The sequence below is a fragment of the Colletotrichum tamarilloi genome (genome assembly GCF_030869305.1).
Source record: "Colletotrichum tamarilloi strain Tom-12 chromosome Unknown Scaffold_7.1, whole genome shotgun sequence".
In the NCBI taxonomy this organism is placed as follows: domain Eukaryota; kingdom Fungi; phylum Ascomycota; class Sordariomycetes; order Glomerellales; family Glomerellaceae; genus Colletotrichum; species Colletotrichum tamarilloi.
Genome location: NW_026849390.1, coordinates 513,847 through 531,988, shown reverse-complemented (window position 1 = coordinate 531,988; position 18,142 = coordinate 513,847). Strand labels below are relative to the sequence as shown.

Genomic DNA, 18,142 nt, shown 5'->3' with positions numbered 1-18,142 from the left:
TGAAGTTCCACTCTAGACTCAAAGCATAGCTCAGACGCACGTAAGAGTAGATGATCTGTGAAGAATACGCAGGCTGTACAATGTCCGAGTGAAGCCAAATCTCGTAGAATTTTCCCTGCCGATTGACGTTTCTCTTCCACTTGCTGATACGAAGATTCTTGAGTCAACAATTTTACTCTATGCCACAATTGCTTTACCTGGCTGGTTAATATCACAAGGGAGCCAACAAGACATACTGATGTCTACTACCATAACCGTATAACAAAGTTGACGGATCGTTTCTCTTGTTCAGAACTGAGAGTGGATTTGTGGTCATCAGCATTCGCTGTTGGGCATTGCTAGATGTCTAGGACCAGGCATCGCGAGACAGCGGAAATTGTGGGTGAATCGTTCTATCAGCCGAACATCAATTCATGTTACGCAGGGCAACTTGAAGACAAAAGTCCGTGTTATCACACAGCGGCTGTCTGCTTCGTGCTCACTACTGAGAGCGTACTCATAACATCCAAGGTCGAGCAATGTGCAGGTCCTAACTTGCCACCGATTCCCCTTTCGACTACAGTAGTCTCGTGGAAGATATTGGATGTCAAATCCGAAATGCACTCGTTCTTTGGTGCGGTGTGCCTAATCTTTGGAATTCGAAAAGCCATGTCCGATCAAAAGGCAACATCTTCTGTTCTGATGATGATGATCATGAGACGACATCACGAACTCCACCACACATGCCTCTTCTTAAGGAAAGAGAGGTATTTGTAAGCCAAGCATGTAGATATCATGCACCAGATTGCCCCAGAAATTCGGCGTCAACATGGACATACTCAATCCCGAGGCGTCGACATCAGCGTGACATCAACGTCTCCCCAAAACTTGTCTCGAAAATTCTCCGTGATTCCTGCGCATCAAGAAAGCGGGAAGCAAAGCAAGGGTCCCGCCTTTTTTTTCTCTTTGTTATTTACCCCTCTTCCCCATTTTCCTGCGACACGATACATAACATACAATGACCATGCATTAGCATGAACCTATTGATCCCACGTTTTCGTTCTGGTTCCAATCGGAGGTTTTACTTCCACCAAGAAGTGAGGGAGAAAAAGAGGACCGATGAACAGTGAGCCGTTGGACGGACACCTAACCGCAACCCAAGCCTAGCCAAATATTCCCATCCCTCCTGATGGCAAGGGAGAGAAAACTCTATAGGGCGGCAAGTTGGCTCGCCGTGTACCTCTACCAGCCGTCTTTTCGGGATGCTCGTCCCGCTCTCTTGCTTGAACCCTCCCTAGATCTCACTAGAAACTGGGACGAACATGGACAAGGGGCGGCGATTGCGTGCGCGATATCGAACGGGCGGACTTATATCAAATCATTGTCGTCGTCATGCTCACCCCCCCCCCTTCCTTGGAAGTTCATGTGCAAGTCAGCCAAATGCTTTGAATTGCTTGCAAGCGGAGAAGAAGAAAAAGTATACTGTGTGGTACAAGTACAGCTGATCTATATCATAAGCAGATCCCATATGGCCCATAATTCAGGCATCCTTCCCCATAACTCCCGGTATGCCAGCTTCTTTTTATATTCTTCAAGCGAATACCTCTGTCCTCAGTATTCCTGTTGGTCGCCTTATCATCTCTGTGTGTGTATATATAATCCTGTTACCGTTGTTGCCTTGTAATTCGTGTGTTCCATCCCTCTCTTGTTCGTTGCTGTTTCCCATCTTATCATCATTCATGTTTGTTTTCTTGCCGTTTCTAAGTCATCATCGTTTCGCCACAACTTCGTCCTTTTCCCTCCTCTTGAAAATCCAATAATTTCCTCCCTGGCCATCAAAGATGCGTTGTTCAGCTCGATCATTCGTTTCGTCATCGACATCAAGTGTCAGGTAAAGAAAGAGATGTAAAAAGGAAAGTAGCACCGACATCCGTTGCCAGGAGTCAGCGACAAGTTCGAAACATATGCCGAGCGCAGCCCGTGGTCCACTAGAGTGGACGTTTCCTATCATTTCGCCCCCGAGCCGAGGTAACGAATGGAACGAGCGCTAGGAAGGGAGAAGAAGAGAAGGAAAACCTGATGAGAGTGAGAGCCAAGGAAAGAAGAATGAAGAAAAGAGAGTCCGCGTCGGACAGAACGGGAGAGACGGCGTCAGAAGTCCTCATCCATCAAACACCGATACCAGAAGAAGGCACAGCACGCAAACACCCAGAGGGCACGCATGCTGTGCCCGCCCGCGATCTGCGCCATATCGATTTGTCCATGAGGATGGCCCGCCCTAGCTCTCGCTGCCGCCTCCTCCCGCCTCCGCTCCTCGTCCGCGAACCTCACACGACTATACGGATCCTGCGATGGGGCGTACGTCGGTGGCGGATGCCGCACTTGCTGCTGCGAGGGCTGCCGCTTCACAAACTCCTCGGTCCCGGCGACGGCCGTGGCGTCCGTCCCCGCCGTGTTAGCGGTGCCGGCGGTGCCCGCCGTCCCCGGCGCCTGCGGCGTCACCATATCCATCATGGGGATACGCCGCGGCTGTTGCGCCGTGTATGGGGTCGGTGTCGGTTGACGTGGTAGTGGTGGTGGGTGCGTTGGTGGTGCTGCCCCTCCATCTCTGGCGCCAGTTGGAACCGAGCCTCGGGCCCCTCCTCCCCCGCCCCCGCCTCCTACTCCTCCGTCTGATGAGGAGGAATAGGACGAATAGTTGGAATAGATGGAAAAGGAGCTACGGTGAGGGTGTTGTCGACCAAGGACGCCAGAGCTTGCTCGGACACTGGCTCGTTCACTGTTGCGGACTCGTCCGTTGTAGTTGAACTCCCGAACAGGGCGCTCGCCGCCGTTGTTAAGGGTCGTCGACTCGGCTTCTCCTACTCCCTGCGCAAGACCTCCCAGTCCCGTTACGCCTAGTGGTCGTTGCTGTCGCTGCTGCTGCTGTTGTTGCCGTTGCACCTCCTGCACCTGCTGGTTATGTTGCTTCTGCAGGTCCTGAAGCTCCTGCAGCTGCAGAGCCGGACGCTCCGTTTCTGGCGGGGAGTATACTTTAGAGGATAACATCATTGATGGGGGTATATGTGATCCAGGGGGAGAGTGGAGGAATAAGGTCGCCGCAGGCTTTTGTCAAAGGACAGCTATTAGCGACTTACCCTTTTCTTTGACAGGATAGGGTAAAGGCGTACGTTGGGCCGCAAAGACCAAAGTGACGTCGAAGGGGGGATGGAGGGGGGAAGCGAATCTGTATCAAACAACCGAACTGGAGCCTCTACTGACTCGGCACCAGATGACGCTCAGGGCAGGATGCACTCAAGGTCCAGCTTTCTCCGACGAGGTATGACGAGCACGACGGATCTCGCACTTGCGCGTATGTCTGATGCGGAGGCCCCGGGTTATCATGGGTGGGAACTTCTTCGTTGTCGAACACCAGAGAACAAACGACGAACCGGCGAAGACGGAATATTGGTGACAACGCATACACGCGGGGGTTGGTGAAAGAAAGGTAAGGCTGGTGGTGGTAGCTAACACGCCCGAAGCTCCCGTCGAAAGTGTGAACGACGTACCCGCGCATACCGAACCCATCTTCCCCGTCCCTATCCAGCCACTCCCGCCTTTCCGTCCATACTTTCTTCTGTCTCCCCTCTGCTGAGCCTCACTTGGGACGCTGGTTGGGCGGGCGGTGCACGGTGAAGCATTGAGACAGCCCCCTCCCCCCTCCTCTCTGACCTTTGAACGAAACCCCCAGATTGACTTTGGACTTGCTTGGCTCAAGCTTTACCCTCGCAGCCTTGGCCCGCGGTTCTGAGGCGGGATTATGTTTCTTGCGGTCTACTCGACTTGCCCCCCTCCCACCATCCAAGGTGTGTAAAAAGGGCGGCTGAGCATTACCCGTACGTCATTGGGAGGAACAAGAAAGACGGGAAGAAAGGTAAGGACCGTAAGGTGAAGAGCCTTGGAGTCCAAGTTGCATCTCAAGGGTCCGAGGGTCCCAGCTGGTTTCCACGCAGCGTAGCGTCCATTGTCTCAATGATACCATTCATAGTTTGACGTGCCGTTTCTCGGTTGCGTCTATGGTAGGTCCAGGGACGGAGGTGAGATAATAGTCGCAGTAGTAACTAGCATCCCGTCCCGTGTGCGTGCTTGTCTATCATGGATATGTGTTGACTGTAACAGCATGTTTGTATATGCATGCCTTACCCGTGATGAGTGTATGTGTAAGATCATCATGCCAACACAGCACAGAGATATACGACAAAAGAGAGGGGGGAAAGGTCTACATCCTTGCCATACTAAACGAAAAAGAACGGCATTAAAGAAAGGGTCTTGGCTGACTTGAGATTATCGGGAACCACCCGGCAATCCAAATGTTTCGTGCGTCCGCCGTCGTCTCGTATGTACAGCAAACACACGCCCGCTGGTTCGCCCCCCCTTCGTTCTCTCACTCGGGAAGCGTAGTGTGAACCACAGCAGAGAAACGATGTTGGCGTCCGGCGGGGCTCTGGGGAAATCGGGGGAAGGGGGGGGGGGGGGAGGACCCGGCCGATGTCGACGATGCGCCGGCCGGGCGAATCCTGCAAGGGGCGATCGTATACACCGTCGGCGTCGGCTTCGTTTGTTCGGTTTCGGAGTGTGGGGACCATTTTCCCCCTTCTACCACTCTCTCTCGTCCACCGGGTTTAAGCTATTGTAGCAGTCCTTCACCTTCGCCTGTGACCGTGCTTTCTTCCCAATCCTTCATCATCTTTGCTGATTGAATTTTTGCCACCTGGTCGAGTCAGTCGCGACATGTCATCGTCGGAACTCTGCAGTACGTCCAAAACCATGGCTTGCTTCTACGGATGGGAAGAATTAAACCCCCCCACCTCCCCTTCCCCCCGGGGTTTTTAGTCGATGATGTCGCCGGCGGCCGAACCGGCGATTGGCGATGATCGGAATGGATTCCGCCAAGGGTTCACGGCCTCGGCCGCCCGCCGCTCGATGTCCTCATGGCGTCCAAAAAAGTCTGGCCGCAAGATGCTCGGACGTTCCTGAGGGCAAAAGGGGAGGGAAGGGAAAAAGAAGAGACAGCGCTAGCTAAGCTGTCGTCCAACGTCGCAGGGCAGAGAATCCGGCAACGTGGTGCGGCAAAGACTCGTTCGAGATAAGTCTTGACGAGTTTGACGGGTCACAGTAGTGGTGATGGTGGTACTGGTAGTTCGTTCATCCCCCTTCTTACTGCCCCCCCCCCCCCCACGATACGGAAGATGACCGATAACTTGGACGCTAGGAAACGTAGCGTACGGAGAAAAGGACTTCAGTTTTTTTTCTGCTCGTCTTCTACGCAGTTCGGGATACAACGCACTACCCTAGTTCGTTTTCTTCTCCGAGGCTTCGACCAAGAAACAATAGCTTTCTTTCCTCCATGGAGGTCGTCCACGCCAGCCCCGATGCGTGGGGCCCCTTCGTTTTTCATATTGAACTGCCGATACGCCGATTACGAAAAGAGCAACGTGAAATGAACCTGCGGGCAACGCTGGTCCCGGCAGACAGGAAAAGAAGGGAGAGCTAAAAAGAGCGGTCACGGGCCATGCAAATGGAAAGTGTGGCCATCGTCGCATTGCCTAGAGACCCGGGGCATCTCCTTGTTTTTTTTTTCCCTTTCTCCGCACACACACACCTACACAGCACGACAGTCACACACACACACCCCGGCTTTTGCTGATCACGCAAATCGCTGGCGCTGTCGATCCGGTGCTTGTTCGGCAACCGTACGGATTTACACGCAAATCGAACGGCATCTAACACAAGGGCGTGAAGGGATAGGCAGAGAGGGAAGACAGCCTGAGACTGAGAAAGAGAGAGAGAACGTGTCTCTAGATCGGAACCCCTAGAATGCCTCTCCGCCGTTCCAGTTCCTTTCTCCGATTGAACTAGCCTGCAGGGGGGGAAAAAAGGACATTTAACCTAAATCCGGAGAGAGCATGCACGTGTCCACCTGAATTCCCGGCATCTCGATCAGACGGCGGACTTCGCTGCCCGCTACGCACACGCACGACACGGAATCCGGACAAAGTTCGCCTTCTCCCCTTTTCACTGAGCCACGTGAACGACTCTATGTCTGTGAGTACCTACGTGGGATCAGATAATCAGGCCATGGAGGCTGTAAAGTGTATCAAGCAGCGTAAGGAAAACAGCAGGTCAGAAACGGGCACACGATGCAAGCCGGCCTAAAACCAGGCACGCTGTTTTTTTGATTCTTCTCCCCCCTCTAGCGGGCAGCCAAGGCTAATGTGGTGTAAACCCAACAAAGATAGGAACACATCTGTGCTGCGCTGGTCTAGACTTTGATAGCCGCCGCCGTCAACTACCTTTAGTCAAGAAGCAGAGGCACAAAATTCAACCCGGGACTGCGGTTCCTAAGCCCCGCGTCCGATGGACTTATCCTAATACCTAGGTAGGTGGGCGCGGTGGGACAGCACAAGTGGTTTTTGTGATGGTTTCCCAGTGAATCTCTTGGTTTAAACGCCAAAAGCCGTCTCCTCGAAGACAGACAAGGAAAAAGGGGGGGCCCGAGATGCGTGGATGCCACGGCACGTTTAGATCGTACTCGGAAGAGCGGAAACCTGTCTTTAATCAGTCTATAGGCATGGCAATGGCGTGGACCCCCCCCCCCCCTCCAGTAAGCTGTCAGGCAGCGACGCCGTGGACTACCCTAAGCAATTCGCCACAGACTAGACTTTGTTTATGATTCCATTGTGAGACTTGAGCACCACATGGCTTCAAGCCACGAGCGTGGGAGAAATCTCGTTGTGCGTGTGCGCGCGTGTGTGCGATGTATGTGTTACTCTCGCGATCTCGCGAGGACAAAGCGAGGAACGAAAGATGGAAAGCTTCCCGTCCATTGGTTGGACACGTACAACATCGACGGTGGTATGGAAGGATAGAGAGAAGATGAAATGTCTGCCCGCCACGTGAAAGATGTAGGACAGGCAGGACGCGGCGCCCAACGGAAAGCCACAACATTCCTCTGTTTGATACCCGTGGGTAGTTGCTGCATCCTTCCAGGACACCGGGGAATGCCCAGAAGCTTGATACTGCGTATTATCAGCAAAGACGACAACTCTTATGTCTCCATTTACTCCAAAAAGCCGCTGAGGAGGAAGAAAGGGAGGAGAACAGAGCTAGAATAGAGACTGGCCGGAACCGGCAGGTAGAAGCGTACATCATAGTACGGCATTGTGCGTCACAACATGGAATACCATCAAAGAATGTTCGGAAATGTAAGACAAGAACGGGCGCGCGCCAGGCGGAAATTCTGTATCGAAACAAAGCAAACGAAGCCCTTCCCTCCCTTCTCCCCAGCCCAGCCCACCGGCAAACCGTTTGCTTCATGGCACTTACCTGCGGGAGGTCAGCTTCCGTTGCATAACACACAACACACTCTTGTTTCCCGATAATCGGTTCAAATATAACAAAGTCCCACTGAGCAGGCTGAAAAGAGAAGTTCATCCTAACTTGCGCCTTTCTGACCCGGACGAGGCTGGGGAAAAGGGAGGCGGAAAATCTGAGGCGGGACGATGGACCAACCCGTCAGCCTTTGGGTGTGCAAATCACCTCTTGGCCAGGCGTTCACATGTCTGCCGGGCTGAGAGCATAATAACCCGTTGTTACAATACAGCAAACAAGCAGCTCCGCGAGACCGAACATCGATGAGAGGCTGTAATCTCACCAGAGAGATTGGTAGTCAGCATCCCGTCCCGGTAGTTGGGAATGGGGAGTGGGCTCCTGTTGCCGTTAGCCATGGTCCATGGCTCGGTAGCTTTGCGCGCGCGCAACTTATGGGTTTCTAATTTCCAAAAAGGAATGACAAAACCCTGAGCTGTGGCAGTAATCCCCTTGGAGAATGGGAGATTTCTTCTGCCCCCCCCCCCCCCCTACTTGCCGTGGGATTAAGCTCAACCTTCTAATGGCATTCTAGAACTTGGATAGAACCTCCCTTGAGCCTTCCCCCTTCCTGACGGGTCCTTGACGGGGGGACCTGAGGGGGGGCTCGGGAGCCACGTAAATGCGGGTTCTCGGATAAGATCATGAGCGCGCGACGAAAAGCCCCTTCTAGCCTTTCTGAATCCCCCCTTCCTTCACCGTCACCCCTAATTGGCAATTTGTGAGGCTTCTTCAATGAAACGAAACCCCTTTTGGTCCCCTTCTGGTCCCCGAACGGAACCTAGAGAGCCTAGTAGTATACATGGATACCGGCAACCAAGTTCAAACAAGTCCTGGGAGATGAGGTCGGGCAGTTTAAGGTGGACGAACCCCACGTCTTACAGGCTCTGCCTCTCTCTTTCTGCTAGCGACGCGACGCCCATATATCGGCACTTATGTACCGTGTACAGGAGTTCCATTATACCATGGCATGTCAAACTTCCCTTGCCTGTCCAGCCTCGGAGGGAGGCTGTGGATAGTGGAGAGGGTGAGCCCAGATATCCGTCGTCGTGTCGTACGACGGAGGGGTGCCGATCGCCTAGAAGCCCGCCGAGAAAGCCGCTGCCCTATCCGTACCCTCCCTTGCCTTGCCTTCGTCTGGTGTGTCCGTACAGAGGCAGCAGTGATGCGGTGAGACAGAGTGTGTGAGTTCGGTACTTCAAAACCGCAACCCAGAGACGGGACTGTGTGCTACCTATGGGATACGCATGGATATTGACATGGGCCATGGGGGTGTGTAACCACCTATGGCTCCGATTGTCACGAACCGGGAGCGGGGACGGACGGGGTTGGAAAAAGGCGGTGTTGACTGATCCAGGGTCGTAAAGGGAAATAGGTTTCGAACCTTCAGGATCCATGATTGACTGTATCCATTTCGGTTCTGCTCACAGGAAAGAAGCGACGATGGACCCGGTGTCCTGGCAACCTGAGGTGGGTTACGATGTATTCTCTCTATCGGGCGGTAGCGAGGACAACAGCCATTGTCTTGACCTTCTGCAAAACTGAGGAGAGCCTATTTTGCCTTTTCATGTCTCTCTTTCGCTGGCCCGGGAGTCTCCCCGACGTGGCAGGGGTAGGGATAAAAAAAAAAGTCGTAACTCGTGGCATCCCAAGACAGAGTTGTTATGCGATGCGATTGTTTGGATGGCATCATTGGCTATCGAGCCGCAAAATGCTCGAGCTTTTCCAAACCATCCTTCTGCGTGTCTCACTGGCACATGTATATCGCGTACGTAAACCACAGCCAATAGGGCACCATGCCGTCGACTTGAAATCCTGAGGTCTGTCGTCGTCGTTGTCGCTAGATTTCATGGACGTCTCTGTTTTCCGAATCCCGTATGGCAAGGGATCAGGCTAGCCATCTTTAGAGTCTGCCTGGGCCGGAGAGGGCGGCACTATTGCAAACTGCATCCTCCAAGCTTGTTTGGCCCCTTCCCGATCCCAAGCTTACAAGAGGGGGTGGGGGGATTACGGACTAGACACCGCTATTATCTCCTCAATGCCGAGGAAAGACGAAGACAGACGCGTGCGCGCGCGCAGGAGTTGTGTGACATGAGATTGTGCGGCTTCGCTCTTCAAGGCCAAGGAGAAGGAAACCGCCGCCTGAACTACCGATCTCAGGCGTGACAAAGATGGCAAGGGAGCTCCCGGTCCCTTGCCATGTGGCATTGGAGATATTGGTCCCGCGATTTCCCATCGGGGCTGCAATCTAGCAGCATCCGTGGGCATGCATTATCAAGTGCGAGGAAAGCAAGCCGCCTCCGACTTGCCGTTGCCGCACCCTGTCTTTCTTGCTTCCTGCGCTGCTTCCCTGGTTTCACGCTTGATCGGCCGAGCCGGTAGCCGGTGGCCGACCGCACTGGACCGCGCGAGATTGGCGATAGCTCCCGATGAAGTTGAACAATTCCGCTCTCTTTCAATCTTGTGAAATCCAGTGACTCCAGGCCCAGCCGGTCGGTCGTTCGGTCGTTGGGGGCCGTGCCTGTCATGTTGATATTATAACCGCACATGATGAACGATATTCAAGATAGTTATTGGCCAACCGGACGAGGTCTCGGTGACAGTGATTGACTTTAGGGGAAGACAGGTCGTTGAGAATCGTCAGCTGCTGGGCCCCCTTGCTCATAGTCAACGTCTCTTCGTCTCAGTAAGCGGCGTCAGCTCTGTGCCTTTTTTCCCAGCCCAGCCTACCATGTGCCAGCGTACCAGCCTAACCCCAGGTGTGCCCAACCCCAAATCCTCCTTATGACCAGGGCCCTGGAAACATCGTGTTCGAATTTCCGTGTGGCTTGCCTAGCCACGTGGCAATCTCCACCTCTGAGACCGAGCCCGCCCGTATATGGCAATGGTTTCTGAATTTCGCCTTTTGCTTCAAGCTTCCCACAGTATACGGAGCGATGTTTGCTACCGCTAGGCGGGCCAAGAAACGCATCGTACGGTTCGTGCCTGTACTCACTACACCAAAAAAGTAGCATCGCGAGCTGAGTCGACATTCGCGTCGTCTCAACAGCCACTAGAGGCAGAGTGTGGCAGTTGAAAATGAAATGAGGCGCTCGATCGTGCATGCCATTCAGCCGAGAGGCGAAGACCGGGATAGTTGGGGCACTTGAACTTTTTGACATCTGCAAGTCGATGGCAGGTTGTCTCGCTTCGGAGAAGCGGGATCGCGCGCTTATCAATAGGATTGTGTTGTGGACAGGGTTTGTGGTCAATAGGACGAACTGGTTTGACGCCCGATGGGTGAACGGCACCGGTAAGGTAAGCTCTTTGACTTCGATATGCAAGGGCCTGCGCGCAAAGTTTACCGTATCATGACTCTTGCCAATATCCGTACAGATGACATTGATATTGGCGCTGTATTGCGTAGGGACTAGCCATGCCGAAAGTTGCAGTAAACGTTTCTCCTGAGCCGTTAATGAGTCTAATGAACCGAGATGCCGACTAACTCGCACCAGGTCGCACGCTCGCTAGACAATGAAGCTGTACCCGTAGCGTCATGGACACAAAGTGCGGGAGCTCGCCACGCTCTCAGGGTTGACCCCCAACGAATGAACAATAGCAAGAAAAAAACAAGCGTTCGAGATAAGCCTTCCCAACACACGTGTGGCTGCAGAATGACGGAAGCCACCCCGCATCTGGATTGACGGCAGAAACGGGAGAAGAAATTGCAGAGCCCCCTCACGAGATATCCACGTGGATATAAAGGGGGGGGGGGGTGAGCAAACTGACGAGAGGCAGGGCATCTCCAACCGCTGGACACCCATCGTACGATCTCGCGACTCCATCTCGAGTACTTCTCGCGCCCCCTAGCATGGAATCCATTTGGATATGCGCGTGATGCAAAGGAGGAGGTGGGGATTGTTTGATCCAGAGTGATTTATGCGGCCTTCTCCCTGTCAGCCGCGGGAGATTTTCCTCGACCAGCAACTGCAGCTGCCACCAACGCGCGCAGCGTAGCAGCAAGTCGTAACTGCTTTCCCTCAAGTTTGTGGAAATTGACGCATTGTGGGGTTTTGCAACGGCCCATGTAAAGTCAACGTCGAACGAATAAGTTGTCGTGCTGGTATTGGGTAGATCAATCAGAAGCAAATAGCTCTCTATTTTCTTGGGATATTCGATAGTGCTATGACTGAGGAACACTCAATGATTACTTCGGTGATGGGACGATCGACGCCCAAGATCGCTAGCCCTGAGCTAGGCCGTTGAGTCTTTTCTTGCTGTAGGATCAGCCGTACGCACCTGATGGTGAGCATCAGCCCCGAGCCAGGCCACACGAGGCGTCAAGTCGGGTAGCTTCGTAGCTACTCCTATCGGCCCCGCGAAAGATGAGCCGTGTCTTTAATCTGTCTCCTTTTTTCTTTGCTTTTTCCTTCCAGCCTCTAATCGCCAGCGCGTCTCAGATGCCTCTGAAACGGCTTTCAGCTGATTAGCCACGAGATTCGACACGTGTTGGGTGAGCGCCACATGGCGCTGCCAGGTTTCTCCACATTTCATCATTCGGGCTCCTGTTGGGAGGAAGCATGTCGAATCGTCGATGCAGACTTCTGGCTTGATGGTAGGAACTCGTTGAGGCTACATTTCGTTACCGAAAGCCTGCCCCTAAGATGGCGTTCTCGACAGGTATCCGTGTGAAAATGCATCATGGGCTCGAATGCGGAGCGCTGGGCGGATAGGCGAATCGTGACGAATGTTGCAGAATGTTGATGACTGAGCAATCGTGCTGGCACTGTGTCAGGAATCTCGGTCCGCAAGCCGCAGTTTGGCAGGTGTCGACTTTTCCTCTACTCCGTATTGAGCTTGGTGCACACTGCCGCGACCCGTAGGGCCTGGGAAAGCGAAATGGGTAGAGGTATCCGAACCTCACGCTGCGATATTGCTTGAAGATTGGTGTACACAGTAGCGGCCTATCATGGGTAGCTCCCTGGACAGGGAGCACCCCCAACGAAATTTGACCCGTGATAGCAGCCTTCGACGTGTGAACCTATCTTTGACGCAAAGTCGAGGATTGCGCACTACCAACGTCTGGTGAATGGGTGGCTACAGCGATGTGTGCTCTTGGCACCGAGGCTCATCTAGCAGTACCGCGACATTGTTCACTGTGGATGAAACGCAAACCCATATCCGTAGGGCCGCCGGTTATAGGATCAATCAGAGAGACGAGAGAGCGTGCGTGTGTATTCTACACAAATCCATTGCCCGCGATAATGCGCCGCGAGGGAAGAAACAAGCCGAGATCGATGAGTGGTCTAGCAACCACCATGCCTTGCATGTCTAGTTGCCTTTCGCATCTTCAACTTCTGATGGTGTGCTGCGGGCATAACAAAGTTGATCCGTTGCGCCGGGCGTCCGCGGGCTTTCGTTTGATCTGAAATCCGACGTGGATACAGAAAGAGTGTAAGGTTCACGTACTGCAGCAGTGCAGAAGGTTTGGCTGCCCAATCGCTGCCAGAATTTGGTTCGTGTCCATATCAGGGACAGACGCGGGAGGTCAGCGAGCGAAACGTCAGACGTTTGAAACCGAGAGATAGCAAGGTTGGCTCAAGCGAAGGTTAGAAGTCTCGGCTTTCCAAAAGGACTGATCAAGCTAGCTAACTGTAAGCAGGACCCATCTTCCTTTTTCGTCATCATTGTGATATTCCACAGCAAGGTTGCCTGGCTGCCTTCCCCTCCGTTATGGGACTTTGAGAGGTGAGACCCATCCAGCTTGAATCAAACCGCAGTCACCGACCCCTGTATGGCCTGGGGGTGTCTAGCTCGTGTTTCCACGAAGGCTTCTAGAAGTTTGGGCGTTATTGTGCGGAACTCCAAAGTGGACGTCAGCTAGCGGTGCAAGACTGCAAGTATCCTTCAACCCCACCAACCCCGTTATCACAGAAACGATAGGCCATTTAAATCTTGGAGCGAACCTATCCGTAGCACCCGCTGTCTCTGTGCTGTCAACGCGTGGCTTGTTGCTACAAGGATATGCTGCTAGGTAGCGGGCCGGTAGACAAACAGCCGAGCCAGGTTATAGGCTCAGCAGGGTTTGTACCTGCGTAGGCTGTAGTCGGCATAAGAGGTCGCAATGAAACGTGTATGATGATAGCAGCATGGCTGTAATTCGTAGGCTGTAAAAAGCTAGATATCGACCGGTCACTGCCGAAGTTCGAATAGCCTGAAGCGCCTCGTTATTGATGTTCCCTTGAGTATCTGCAAGGTGGGAGAGGCCAAAGCTTGCGGCGTGAAATGATAGACACATTGGTCTCCATGTAGCCTATCATCGCTGATTGGACGAGATCATGGAGTCGAAGATGACATCTGTAGCAAAGCGCTAAGCTGTAGATGAGCCTGGAGAGGCTGCTTATTGCCTAGCGTTCCATCCACCCTTTGTTTGTCAATTGCAAAGGTAGACCTGGTTGGCAGCCGGCGTCCGAGTGGGCGTTTTGGGGGATGCACGGCTCCGACTGCCAAGGGGGTAAGGATCGGCGTCCAGGGACCAAGGCACCAAAGCAACTTTGTCGGAAATAACGAGCCACGGAGGGCCCATTTGGCAGCTCCTCCATCATTACGGTGACTCCGAAGTCTACGTGTATGGAGCATTTCCAGGTTGCGTCTACGGATACCTGAGCACACGCCCATCAGCCAGCTCAGCGTATCCGAACATGTGTGAGACTGAGAAAGCGTAGCACCGGGGGAAGGTATCGAATGCGCATGACCCCGTACGGACCGTTGAGCTGTACGGATAGGCGGGCTCAGTGAGCTTCTCTCTGGTGTCAAGATAGGGTATCGTGAGGTTGGGTTTGCCAAAGGAGTACCAATAAGAAGGCTGTTATGTTGCCCTCCTTTGTCAACAGCAGAGTGCCTGTGCACGAGCAAATGTGTTGCAACTTGCACGACCGTGAAGATTGTTGAAGAAGAAAATGTAGTGCGACATCCGAGAGGATTGCCGAAGAGGATTGCCGATTGAATTGTGTTTTCTGATATTTTGCGTTTGTCGTGGTTTGTCCTCAGTATTGTGGCAGTGACTTTTTCGATTGCCGTCAGGTTGTTTCAGGCGCCCTGAATCGCCGACGGGGAAAACGCCGCCCTTGTGGTCCAGTGAGGTGGATTCGAGGTGAAGTATTCGTATCGTGAAGAAACAGAGGCTCCCAGATACGACTACTGCATCGCAGTAACGGTGGAGATGCTCTGACTCCGACAGTCTCTGTCAGTCTTGATTGACCATGCCAGTGTAGACAAACATTGGATGACGTTGGATGCGTATTGGGCTTCCCGCACCAGCCCGTTGAGGTGAAGTGAGGGGACGGGTGCGGAAGCCAAAGAAGCATTCGTAGGCTAACGCAAGGTGGTGTATCTTACGTAGGTAGTAGGATACTGTGACGCCGTGCTTGGGCAGAATGTCAATGGGCGTAGATGATAGCGCGTGTCGATTGGTAGCGTACACAGTACGACGTTGCCGGTCGGCTGGGGGTGCCAGGGCTTCCTTCAATCACTCAGCAGGTGAGTTAGAAAGGAAGGTTAGTTACGGGTACCATAGGATGCGCCACGATGGACTCCGGAGTAAGATGATTACTGTGGTATTGTAAGTATCCGTAGGGGTCCGGGGGAGGGTTGGAGGTGGCGTGGGCGATTTTGGGTTTGGATGTCCTGCATGGTGACGATCAATGAGCGACGAGCATCCCGACCTTGAAGCGTCGAGAACGTGGTTGTGTCGAAGATTTGTTACTTTTGGTGAGCCTGAGCCTGCGTATCCATAGGGTATATGGAGTAGCAGCGTTTGGTAAGTGGGTAAGATGGCAGCCAAAAAGGATTGAAGGGGAAATGAGGGGAGGGGCGGCAGGTGGCAGGATCAGTTCACAGGGCAGGAAGGAGCAGGGGGTGTGGTGGCTCTGCGTGGCAGCAACGTGATGCCGCCAAAGAAAGACGCGGGCCCATCTGGATCCACTGCGTGGCTGCAGGGAAGGTGCGGGCCCAAAACAGCTTGGCTTGGTGGGAAGGATCCCTGAGGCCACGCGCCGATCTGTTCGGCCTGATGGTGAGACTTTCCAGGTGCGCCCCATAAGCCCATGCCTCATTGGTGGATACCGGGTCTTGCAGTACGGTGCACCTCCGTATGGATAGCCCACCAGTCTCTTTCTATGCACGACGGCGTAGTGCAGGTGATTTTCCAGCATGTATGTATGTACCTTCTCCGTATACTTACAGTTAGGTTGTACCTCAGAACACGCCGCGGACAAGGAACTCGAGGCAATGTCCACCATCGCATTGCTTCGAAGGAGTGGGAATAAACGGCGCAGACCCAGCAAATACACTTTCGTTCGCTACACTACTATCGCAAGTAGGATTACAGAACCGGGGGAAATTTGAGGTACATCTGACATGAGGAACGTCAAGCGCCTGGTCGCTGGTAGGCGCAGACTAAGGTACCTAAGGAAGTTACGCAGCAAAGTGCCGGTGGGATAAAGTGCGGAACGTACGGTTTTGTTCCAGATCTTGATCCCAGTTTTCTTGCAGCTTATGTAATGAGGTGTTCAGGCACGCGCGGGCAGCAGAAATAGCCTGGCACGCCTGACGCCTGGGAAAGAAAGAAATGGAGGCACAGAGTAACAACGGCGGCCGGCGGACGGGCAGTTGCTCCTGCCTGCCAGGCGTGCCAGGCTGCATTAAGCTTGTCTCTCTTCCTTTCCTTTTCTTTTTTTTTCTTTCTCTCTCAGTACGTTCTTCTTTCCTTTCCGCACCTCCTTGCATTCATGGGGGGCATGAGGTAAGTACTCGTTACCGCCTGCCTTCCACCGCCTCGCCACCTTGTACTCGAGAGGCATCTTGCCTCGTACCCTTGCCGTATCCACCTTTCTGCAATTTAGTCCACTTTCATTGGTCGATGGATCTGGGTACCTGCCTGGATCATCCGGCGACACATGGGAGCCATGAGATGGGAGCCACCCGGTTTTGTTTCTGCACGCCTCTTGTCGATTCTTTTCTTCTCTTATTCTCTTTTTTTGCCGAAGGAGCTTGTACACAGTGCCAAGAGTGCGAGCCCCCCGCTCTCTTGCAAGTACCTTCTTTCGCCCTCTTCCCAATCCTCAAGGGCCTCAACTCATTCCCACTCAATATCCACTTTGGCCCGTCCTCAAGCATCCAATTAACACTACAATCAGTAGCAGCATGGACTATCAATCGCGACCCTTTACGGTAACCCGACGGCGTCGTCAGCCAAAGACACTTCTCGTTCGCTCGCTCTCGCTGCGCAGCATGCGATCTCAGGTGCCCAAGTGGGCTGGCGGGCGCTGCACAGCGTATTCGCATCAAAACATCATCATCACCGCCTTTTCAACGTCCCCTCTAGGCCCTCCTCCTCCTACCCCCCAGCCTCATCCACCAGTGGGGCTACCCGCCGCGCGACGTTTCCCATTTTCTGGATCCCGCTCCATGGAGTCTGGACGTGTTCGTCTACCCGCAATCAGTGTCCTCACTGTGCCAGCTAAATGAACGGTTTGTACGTAGTAGTGTATCTGCACACTGCAAGCCCGATATAGTCGAAGCTGTGGACTCTCTCGCTTCTTCGAAATACACGCTCATGTCCCGGATTTCCAAGCCAGCCTAGCCTAGTCCCTTTTCTCAACCTAAGCTTTACGGATCATAAATGCACGTGTTTTCATCAACGCCTCCCTCTCTCTACTATCCCACGCCCCGCTCATGTTCACAACTAAACAAACCAACCCTACGTTGTGTATTCCTATCGTGAGAAATAGGTTAGGACGGGCTAGTATAGCACAACTTATCGGCCTTCGTGTTGCCACGCCGATCCTTACTGATTTCAATCGTCGTCAATCATCAAGGCACTTTGCTTCCTGGAGCCGGCATGGCGGGAGTCATTAGAGTTCAGAACCAGATATCAGACGGCGAAAGAACCCGCACGTTGCCTGCCTGATCGCCTACATAGTAATATGCCCGCGGCACCTCACACACCCTCTTGGCCATGTCTTCCGAAGGTGCCTACCTGGTTAACCTCTCTTAACCTCTCAACTTTCTTTGGTGTCTCTCAGACGTTGGCTGCCCCGCACGTGCTGTCTTGTGCCGTGCGTGCTTACGCAGTAGATCGCTCCCCTGGTCCCCTATCCGTCCACACACCCATCCAGTTCATCGGCATCTCAGACGCCCGTTTTCCGAGTATTCCCAAAGGCAGAAGGTGCCTTACCCGGGGGCCTAGGCCCTGTCCAAAGCCCTCTGACATCGGAGTAAGGCACATCAACATAAGATGGACGTCCATTACATGGAGCGGCGGCGGCAGGCACCGACAGAGGTAGTGTGCCTTGTGGTCTTGGAAGCATGAAAGTTCCGACATCGCAAGGTCGTACGGGGTATGTAAATCGTACCATGTTGCGCCTCCTCCTGGCCTCCTGTGAAAGGGAACACATAGATGCATTGGCCTGCAGGTGATAACTCATTCACACATTGTCTTGGTGCATCTCAATGGCGATATGGATGCTGCATACTATAGGCTGCGATATAGTACCAGAGTCAAGCCCTATTGGGAAGCGGGAGAGGCTTTCTAATAATGCGCCACAGCCATAACCTTCTCAACAGCTGCTTGCGAACCCATTCCGGGATATATGTCGTCGACAACCTTTTTTGGTCCAGCACATGATCGGCTTGTCCTTATCAGATTATGCTAAGGCCAAGTCTTTCCGGTCATTGGGAGAGAGGGAGTATCCGTACAGTTCGATTGGCAGGGCTC

General features: G+C 53.4%; 4 protein-coding genes across 4 annotated transcripts, besides 1 other annotated feature; 2 read left to right on the top strand and 2 right to left on the bottom strand.

Annotated features, from left to right (window-relative positions):
- Positions 1 to 1,547: 1,547 nt before the first annotated feature.
- CTAM01_03101 (uncharacterized protein) lies at positions 1,548 to 1,799 on the top strand (the record flags this gene model as incomplete). The annotated part of the gene is made up of 1 exon (XM_060519138.1): positions 1,548 to 1,799. The coding sequence occupies one exon, from the start codon at positions 1,548 to 1,550 to the stop codon at positions 1,797 to 1,799; it is 252 nt and encodes an 83-aa protein (XP_060386137.1).
- A 331-nt stretch (positions 1,800 to 2,130) lies between these two features.
- On the bottom strand, positions 2,131 to 3,027 carry CTAM01_03100 (uncharacterized protein; the record flags this gene model as incomplete). The annotated part of the gene is made up of 1 exon (XM_060519137.1): positions 2,131 to 3,027. One exon carries the CDS (start codon positions 3,025 to 3,027, stop codon positions 2,131 to 2,133), a length of 897 nt encoding a protein of 298 aa, XP_060386136.1.
- A 7,707-nt stretch (positions 3,028 to 10,734) lies between these two features.
- Positions 10,735 to 10,803: a sequence feature (Short protein (CTAM01_03099, KAK1506767.1) was converted to a misc_feature.).
- A 116-nt stretch (positions 10,804 to 10,919) lies between these two features.
- On the bottom strand, positions 10,920 to 11,210 carry CTAM01_03098 (uncharacterized protein; the record flags this gene model as incomplete). The annotated part of the gene is made up of 1 exon (XM_060519136.1): positions 10,920 to 11,210. One exon carries the CDS (start codon positions 11,208 to 11,210, stop codon positions 10,920 to 10,922), a length of 291 nt encoding a protein of 96 aa, XP_060386135.1.
- Positions 11,211 to 17,351: 6,141 nt separating this feature from the next.
- On the top strand, positions 17,352 to 17,711 carry CTAM01_03097 (uncharacterized protein; the record flags this gene model as incomplete). The annotated part of the gene is made up of 1 exon (XM_060519135.1): positions 17,352 to 17,711. One exon carries the CDS (start codon positions 17,352 to 17,354, stop codon positions 17,709 to 17,711), a length of 360 nt encoding a protein of 119 aa, XP_060386134.1.
- Between the last annotated feature and the right edge of the window lie 431 nt (positions 17,712 to 18,142).